Genomic DNA, 9,056 nt, shown 5'->3' on the forward strand with positions numbered 1-9,056 from the left:
CGTTTCATGCTCCCTCGCATTCAGTGCCATTCTTGTTTGTACCGTCACAGTCCCAGCACCCTCGCTCACACCAGCATGTGCACGTGTCATGTGCTTGCTTGCTCCTGCGTGCCCACTTCTGTTCACCCCACACACACGCACGCACACACATACACGCACGCACACACACGCACACACACGCACACACACACACACACACATTTTGCATCCCAGCTGGAGCACCCGAACATCCTGCGGTTCCACGACAGCTTCATCGACAAGGACTTTGTGTGCATTGTCACGGAGTACTGTGAGGGCGGCGACCTGGCAGACAAGATTGAGGCTGTAAAGCAGGAAGGCGGTGTGATCCAGCAGCAGCAGGTCCTGGACTGGTTTGTCCAGCTCACCATGGCCCTCAAGTACCTGCACGAGAGGTGCGCGCGCAGTGTGAATGGAGGAGGGAGGAGGAGGCAGGGAAGACTCTGTGTGTGTGTGTGTGTGTATGTGTGTGTGTGTATGCGTGAGCGTGTGTGTGTGTGTGTGTGTATGCGTGAGCGTGTGTGTATGCGTGAGCGTGTGTGTGTGTGTGTGTGTGTGTGTGTGTGTGTGTGTGTGTATGTGTGTGTGTGTGTGAGCGTGTGGGTTAACCCCCGGCCTTCGTTCGGTGGATATGGGCGTTTAAATGCAGACATCCGTAACATGTCAGTTCGGCGTAAACGCGGATTGTTGAAGGTTTCGGGAAAGTATACCCAACTTAGTGTTACGAAAGGGTTGCGTAGAGTAGCACCGATCTATGATGGGACCTTTGTGGCCTTGTCTCCTTCTGTTCCCTCTAAGAGCGCTTAGGTTCACATGTCCGTGAGTTTACTGGCTCATAGGGGTGTGTGTGTGTGTGTGTGTGTGTGTGTGTGTGTGTGCTGGACCTGCATTGCATTGCCCACATATGTCACCCATCTCATCACCAACACCTCATCACCAACACCTCACCACCATTGTCGTGTACATGCGTGTGTGTGTGTGGATGTCAGGGGAGTGCTGCACCGGGACCTCAAGTCGAAGAACGTGTTCCTGAAGAGGGGTGTCATCAAGCTTGGTGAGCAGGGGATGGAAGTGGCGTTGATTCGTTGCGCGGGTGATGTTGAGGTGCAGCGAAAGATCAATCAACACAAACACACATAAACACGTGCTCGCTTAATGTACACACGCACACACATACACACATACATCACACCAACACGCATACATCACACACACACATACATCACACCAACACGCATACATCACACACACACTCACTCATTCACGCATGTGTGGCGTGCAGGGGACTTTGGGATTGCGCGCGTGTTGATGGGGACAACGGACGAGGCGACGACATTCGCAGGGACGCCATATTACATGTCGCCGGAAGCGTTACAGGGTGTTGGCTACAACGACAAGAGCGACATCTGGGCCCTCGGGTGCATCCTGTATGAGATGTGCACCCTCAAGCACGCATTCGACGGCGCGGTGAGTTATGGCAGCAGTTGTTGTGGTGTAGATGATGATTGCAGTGGTTGGTGTTGGTCGTTGTCATTTTGTTGATGCTCAGTGGTACCGTCGTGGTGGCAATGTGTATTGTCTTCATAAATGCGTTTGATTGGCTGATTTTATTCAGCCGTGCGGCGGTCATGGTCTTCATCACAACTGCGACCGATCAACACCTGTCTTCCTCTTCCCTCACCACTACTGTACTTGTGCATCTCACTCATGTGTGTGTGTGTGTGTGTGTGTGTGTGTGTGTGTGTGTGTGTAGGGACTGCTGAGCCTGTTGTATCAGATCTGCGAGGGCGATGTGCCCCAGATTCCGGACCACTACGACAAGGAACTCAAGTGAGTGGCGGATGAGGAATGGTGGTACTGCGTGATGTGTGTGTACGCGTCGACGCATTGACATCAGCAGCAACAAAACGACCAGCACCTCCACACCAAAGCAACATCAACGCCACCAATACCATCCACCCAGCACCTCTGATCGCTCACATCCCCCCTCCATCAACATCACACACACACACGCGCACTCACACACGCATACACACACACACGCATATACACACACGCGCGCACACACACATACGCATACACACACACACACACCATCATCATCATCATGGATCACCACCGCAACCCAGGCAGCTGTCGAGTTGGCTGTGGCAGCGGGACCCGGCAAAGCGCCCGAGCGCCGTCGCCATCCTCAACACCGCGCTCGTCCGCGCACACATGTACAAGTGGCAGTTCCGCCTCTCAAAACGGTACGCGTGTGCGAGAGGGGCTGCCTTGGTTTGTTTGTCTGTGTGTGTTTGTTTCTGTGTCTGCGTGTGTGTGTGTGTATATGTTTCTGTGTCTGCGTGCGTGTGTGTGTGTGTGTGTTTGTTTCTGTGTCTGCGTGCGTGTGTGTGTGCGTGTGTGCGTGCGTGCGGCTGTGTGTGCGTGTATGTATATGTGTGTGTGTGTGTGTTTGCCGTTCACTCCACCACGTCGCGTCGCTTCAACTACTTGACCATCCTCTCCTTAACCTTACACCCCCTCCCTCTCCTTCCCTCGCTGCTGCAACCACGGCAGCTCCCACCGCAGCATCGACGAGGAGCGCGAGCGCATTCGCTCACAGGTCGGACACACGAAGCGCCACCACAGCCAACACAGCCGGCAACAACAGCAGCAACAACAGCGCCACCCGCCTGCTGGACCGCAGGGATCGCTGTCCCATGAGCAGTGGGGAACCGACACCCCCCCGCACGGGCCGAGGATTGCGTCAGGTGCGCAGCGACAACACCACCACTATCAACAACAACAACAACAACAACAGCAGCAGCAGCAGCAGCAGCAGTGTGTGAACGGCGTGATGTCATCCCCAACGGCACATCTTTCCTCCTCCTCCTCTTCCTCCTCGCCCCGAACGCCAAGTGCAACAGCAGCAGCAACAGGTGGAGGGATACTGGCAAAGGATGAGAAGCATTTAACCCCTCGCGAGCGCATGAAACTTCGGAAACTCCGCGCATCGGAACAACGCGCAGCACAGCTCAAGCAGGTGTGTCTGTGTGTGTGTGTGTGTCTGTGTGTGCGTGCGTGTGTGTGCGTGCGTGTGATTTGCACTTTACACGTGACAACGTTCCACGTCTATGGGGGCACGTTTCCTCACATCCCCCCCCCTCTCCCCCCCCGCCCATTCGTCGTTGCGTGTCCTCAGGCGGCGATGAAGCAGCGACGGGAGAATCAAACGCGCCAGCAGCACACGCGCGACCATCTCCAGTCGTCAAACCTCGCACACGCCCTCTACGGCAACGACGTGCGGCTGAGTGTGCACTCGTGTGTGTGTGTGTGTGTGTGTGTGTGTGTGTGTGTGTGTGTGTGTGTGTGTGTGTGTGTGTGTGCGTGTGTGCGTGTGTGTGTGTGTGTGTGTGTGTGTGTGTGTGTGTGTGTGTATGCGTGTGTTCCTTCTTTGTGTGCACCCTGTTTGCATGCTCCTTCTCTGTGTGCTGCTTGTTCCTCATGACGCGCCCCCACCAAATCTCAACTGCCACTTATGTACCATTGCTGCTCGTCCAGGCGCCCACGTTTCTGTCTTCCACGATGAGGGCCCGGCGTTCGGACACGAGCTTGCAGTCGCCGCAGGCGCATGACGCAATGATGGACCACGATGGACCACAGGTGGGCGAAGCTGACACGGCATCCACCGTGATTAGGCCAGAAGCAACCATTGTCGCCCAACACCAGGTGTGGAATGTGTCTGTGTGTGTCTGTGTGTGTGTGTGTGTGTGTGTGTGTGTCTGTCTGTCTGTCTGTCTGTACGCATGCCCACTTGTCCCACAGCCCACCACTGCTCTGGCACCGCCACCCGCTACTTTGCTCACGTCCCATCGTCGAAACAACAGCCATACGACATGGACGCCACGATCACTGCATCCCATCCGCCCCCGCTCTCAAAGGCAGAGTCAGGTACTGCCGTGCTGCTATGTGTGTTGGCGTTGTGGACCACGTGAAGCTGCCGCAACGATCCTCAACAACACACTCACACACACACACACGCACTCTTCCACTCACACCACCACACACTCACACACGTACTCACACACGCACCCATTCACTCACACCACCACACACACACGCACCCATTCACTCACACAACCACACACGTGCACGCACCACCCCGCCCACCACTGCAGAGCTGGACGAGTTTGAGCTCGTTGCGGCGAACGCGGCGGCGTTCCTGGCGGCGTCACAGCGCAACGAAGACGCGCTCGCAGCAGCAATCGGCAGCAGCACTGACACCATGGGCCCACACCACGAGGGCAAGAACAGCAAGAACGCCCACAACGACAACAGTCACAACGGCGACAACAGTGGCCGTGTTCAGGTGAACGACAGCTTCTCCAACACTGGGACCATCATCCACACGTCAGACGATAACACGCATCCCAGCATGCCTCCACACGAGCACCAACAGGAACAGCAGCAGCAGCGCGCATCACCGCCTGTGCCTGCCCTCCGCGCAACCCAACAACTGCACCACCAGCACCACCTCCACCAGCAGCAGCAGCATCACCCTGTAGAAGAAGAGGAGTGGGCAGATGATCGTGCCGTTCACCCGACAGCGCAATACCCAACCAGCAACCAAGCATCATCGCCCCCACAGCCGCGCCAACACCAGCACCACTCACAACACCCCCAACACCAACACCAGCAACAACCACCCACCACCAGCGTCACTGCACCGTCACCGCCCACCACCACCACCACCACCACGACGACGACGACGGATACGGGTGTGTCCTCCGGTGTCAAACAGGACTCGCGGTCCACATCTCCGCGGTCGTCGCGTGCGGGGACGGGGCGATCGCGACTGCCACGTGCCGCCGGCCCGCACTGGAGCCGCCAGGCATCACAGAAGAGCATGGCCAGTGTTGGCAGCGGCATCAGCGGTGTCAGCGATGGCAGTGATGGGCTGTACACGGGCCGCAGCCGCAGTGCAAGCATGAAGGCAGCAGCAGCAACAACAACAGCAGCAGCAGCAGCAACAGCGAACGCATCGTCGCCATCATCGTCTGCACCTGTGAGGGGAAGACGCCACCTCACGCGCACACGCGCACATGATGCGGACGATGGAGTTGATGTTGATGTTGATGACGGTGGTGATGATGGTGTTCGCAGCGGTCATGATGGTGACAGCGGTGTGGGCACGGCGCGGCGTGGATGCAGCCACAGTCCACCGAGCCCCACGCTGCTCAGTATGACAACGCCCGTCACACCGATGCTGTCCACCCCTGCCACCCGCAGCCCGTCTGCCTCATCGCGGCGTGGTGGTGGGCGGCGGGGGCGCAACGATGCTGCCACTGCTGCTGTGCGCAGTCACCGCCACCAATACGGACATGATGGTGATGGTGGTCGTGTCGGCAGCGGCGTTGGTGGTCGAGAGCGCAGTGCGTCTGGGCGCGTACGGAGTGACGAGGTGGGCAGCGCGACGCTGAACATTGCGACGCTGCTGCGACGGGCAGACAACAGCCGGAGACGGCACGAGCAGGAGAAGGAGAAGGAGAGGGAGAAGGAAAAGCTGTCACACAGCGCGCCCATTGACTTTGCATCGTGGCACGGCGCACTGTCGGACGATGGTGACTATCAACATGTTGAGGAGGTGGAGGAGGACCTGGTAGGGGAGGATGAAGCACATGATGAAGCGTGCAGCAGCAGACACAACAGCGCGAGCAGGAGGAGGGGAGCGGAACAGACGCCTGCTGTGAGCGGTGGCCGGAGGCGGCGTGTGTCGGATGGTGATGGCAAGTACATGGACACGCTCGCCGCACGCAGCGGTGCATCTGCATATGGGCACGACAACGGCGACGATGACGATGATGATGATGATGACATCCACGACACGATGCTGGACGAGAGCTACGAGCTGCGAGCTCACATGAGCGGCAGAGATCGGAAGGGCATGCGCGATGGTGATGGCAGCACAACACCAACAACATCACGACACCATCAGCAGCAGCAGCAGCAGCAGCAACAGCAACACTGGCTCAACCGCAGTGGGAACGGCCGACGCAGACAGCATCAGCACACCAGCTCCACGTCACGCCATCACGAGCATGGGACTGGTCTTGGTGATCGTGGGGAGGGTGGGAAGCCATCGCTGCTGGATATGCCGCCGCGTCGCCGCCCCCGCAGCGGCCGCCGCTCGCTGCACCGTGGATCGCCCTCCACGTCCTCCCCAGCACTCTTCGATTCAGACGTTGCAGGTAGGCATAGTGATTATGTGTATGTGTGTGTGTGTGTGCGTGTGTGTGTGCGTGTGTGTGTGTGTGTGTTGGGAGGGGGTGGGACATTTGCGTGCTGACGTGCAAACGTCGTTGAGTGCATTCACGTGCTCTTGTTAGTTCCGCCACACTTGCCTTGCTCACGCGTGATCTTTTGGTTCCATCGCGCTCGCACACAACGCTCACTCACTCTCTTGCACCACACACGCGCACACACACACACACACACACACACACACACACACACACACACACACACACACACACACACACACACACACACACACACACACACACACACACACACACACACACACACACACACACACACACACACACACACACACACACACACACACGCGCGCGCGCGCGCGCGCGCGCACACACACACACGTCCCAAATGCAGACCTGGAGAAGATGTATTTGGACTCGGCGGACTTTGAGTCTGATGGTGATGATGATGATGATGACACGAGCACCCGCTATGATGACACGTGGGATGGGTCCATGACGCAGGAACTCAAAGAACTTCAGACATACATGCGCGGCGTGATGGCAACGACGCAGCAAGAAGAGGTGCGTCAAATAGACAGACTTTCTTGAGTGAATGGGGAAACCAAATTCCCTGATGTGCTTGATAGTCTGCTTTCAGTGCTGCCATTCACCCACTCACTACACTCTCTCTTTCTGTCTCTCTCTCTCTCTCTCTCTTTCTGTCACACACACACACACACATACTCACTCACTCACTCACTCACTCACACAAACACACACAAACACACACAAACACACACAAACACACACAAACACACACTCACTCCCTCGCATACTCACATACACACACATATGCAAACTTCAGTCTGCCGCTGAGAAGAGCAGGCCGGCGGAGGTGCAAGATCCGGAACCGCTGCGGACACAGCGCATGGCGACGTTGCGCAAGGAGGGCCAGCGGCTGCTTGGCTCGCAGTTCTTCCCCGTGTACGAGTACATCAAGAAGGCGCGCGAGGACAAGGTGCCGGAAGCCGAGTTCAAGCGCACGCTGGAGACGATGGCCGAGTACCGCGACTGCTTTGTTGTTGATCAGCTCGTGTACCTCGAGCACTTTTCTTGATCACGGGCGAGTGGAGAGCGTGGCATGGGGTGTGGTGTATGGTAGGATGTGTGTGGGATGTCGTGACAGTCGAAGTGGCTTCACTTTTTCTTTGGCTGACTATTGTGTATGAGATTCGATGTTGTATTAATAGAGGTTTTGTGTGCATGCTGTTTATTATCCATGCATGGAATCTATTTGTCTTTGGCGTGTTATTTTTTTCCGTTCAACGAACAAAAGCGAAAGCAACAACCAACCGACAAAGAAGAAGCAAAAGCTGCCGACACACACACACCGTCGCAAGAAGCAGTTAGGCACACAGACAGCGCGGAAGAGAGAGAACCAAGCACGCATCATGGCTGAGGCATACATTGAGAAGCAGTTGGCAAACGCCCGCGGAGATGATGAGGACGTGTGGAAGGAGGTGCAAACCTTGCACAACAGAAAGTGCGTAGGTTTGATCGAGCGTACCGATGGATGTGGTGGTTGGTGTGCAGTGTGTGTGTGTGTGTTTGTGTAGGTGTGTGCGCGTATGTTGTGTGTGTGGGTGTATGCGCGTGTGTTGTATGTGTGTGGGTGTGGAGGTGTGTGTGTGTGTGGGTGTGGATGTTTGCAGGCTTGCTTTGCTTGGTGAGGCGTGTGCTCACGGCCCTCCACTTCACTGCCTGTTGTTTGCCTTAGGCTGTGGCATCAGCTTTCTGTCAAGATCACAGAGATGCTGTCCAGCGACTTGTTTGCGTCAGGCGGCATGGTCGAGGTGTGTGTGTGTGTGTGTGTGTGTGTGTGTGTGTGTGTGTGTGTGTGTGTGTGTGTGTGTGTGTGTGTGTGCGTGCGCGTGTTTGTTGTGTGTGTGTATATTTGTCTCCCTGGTCTTCTGCCTACTTGTCTCCCTGTCTGTCTGTCTTTGTCTCCCTGCATCCCATTTCGTGCCAACCATCCTTTGCCTAACTTATCCTTGCTCATTTCATTCCCACTTGCTATGTGCCCACCGTTGTGGCAACTGCTTGCATTCAACAACAACACAGTTGCACGACAGCTTCATTGTCCACTTCTACGACAGGTTGGGGATTTCTGATCCATGATCGTCTTGCCGCCCTGTCAAACCTTGTTCCTTGCGCGCCTTCACACTGCCCTCTCCACATTCACTCGTTCACATCAACTCATTTTCGCCAACACATGCACTGTCGTGCACACTCGCCCCGCAACGACCAGAATCAACCTGCAGACATATGCAAAGATGTGCCTGACCGTGGCCACCCAGTACGAGAGTGAGTTGCACACATGTATGTGTGTGTGCATGTGTGTGTGGGGGGGGGGGGTGTGAAGTTGCTCTCAGTGCTTGCTGTCGGTACTTGATTAAAACGTTGACACGATGCTGATCCCCCACTTCTTTTTTCCCATTCTCCTTCTCCCTTGTCCTCTTTTTCTGCTCCCCCTTCTCCTTCCTCTCCTCCGCCTCACATTTACATGTTCATTCGCCACCACACAGGCCCACACGATGCACTCGCGTTCTTCGAGCAGTGCCTTGAGCGGGTATGCATGCAATCACATGTTTGTTCGTGCTTGTGTGCGTGTGTGTGTGTGTGTGTGCGGGTATGCATGCAATCACATGTGTGTGTGTGTGCTTGTGCGTGTGTGTGTGTGCTTGTGTGTGTGTGTGTGTGTGTGTGTGTGTGTGTGTGTGTGTCGTACGGTTGTTA

At 56.2% G+C, this 9,056-nt stretch overlaps 2 protein-coding genes across 2 annotated transcripts in view; both read left to right on the plus strand.

The window, feature by feature from the left end:
* PTSG_12377 (NEK protein kinase) overlaps window positions 1-7,639 on the plus strand; it is an 8,810-nt gene extending 1,171 nt beyond the window's left edge. Inside the window, exons 4-15 of the mRNA XM_004992833.1 lie at window positions 214-413; window positions 1,008-1,072; window positions 1,301-1,485; window positions 1,772-1,848; window positions 2,148-2,267; window positions 2,578-3,043; window positions 3,203-3,301; window positions 3,562-3,729; window positions 3,888-3,951; window positions 4,179-6,248; window positions 6,673-6,842; window positions 7,126-7,639. Coding sequence (XP_004992890.1) covers window positions 214-413; window positions 1,008-1,072; window positions 1,301-1,485; window positions 1,772-1,848; window positions 2,148-2,267; window positions 2,578-3,043; window positions 3,203-3,301; window positions 3,562-3,729; window positions 3,888-3,951; window positions 4,179-6,248; window positions 6,673-6,842; window positions 7,126-7,377 — 3,936 coding nt within the window. The 3' untranslated portion in view covers window positions 7,378-7,639. The remainder of the gene's footprint in view (window positions 1-213; window positions 414-1,007; window positions 1,073-1,300; window positions 1,486-1,771; window positions 1,849-2,147; window positions 2,268-2,577; window positions 3,044-3,202; window positions 3,302-3,561; window positions 3,730-3,887; window positions 3,952-4,178; window positions 6,249-6,672; window positions 6,843-7,125) is intronic.
* A 72-nt stretch (window positions 7,640-7,711) lies between these two features.
* The window catches only part of PTSG_12378 (uncharacterized protein), a gene marked incomplete at both ends in the record, with an annotated part of 4,098 nt that continues 2,753 nt past the window's right edge, over window positions 7,712-9,056 (plus strand). Inside the window, 5 exons of the mRNA XM_004992834.1 lie at window positions 7,712-7,803; window positions 8,038-8,113; window positions 8,382-8,416; window positions 8,569-8,624; window positions 8,846-8,889. Of these exons, the coding sequence (XP_004992891.1) occupies window positions 7,712-7,803; window positions 8,038-8,113; window positions 8,382-8,416; window positions 8,569-8,624; window positions 8,846-8,889 (303 nt within the window). The remainder of the gene's footprint in view (window positions 7,804-8,037; window positions 8,114-8,381; window positions 8,417-8,568; window positions 8,625-8,845; window positions 8,890-9,056) is intronic.

Source organism: Salpingoeca rosetta (assembly GCF_000188695.1).
Source record: "Salpingoeca rosetta unplaced genomic scaffold supercont1.15, whole genome shotgun sequence".
Classification (NCBI taxonomy): Eukaryota; class Choanoflagellata; order Craspedida; family Salpingoecidae; genus Salpingoeca; species Salpingoeca rosetta.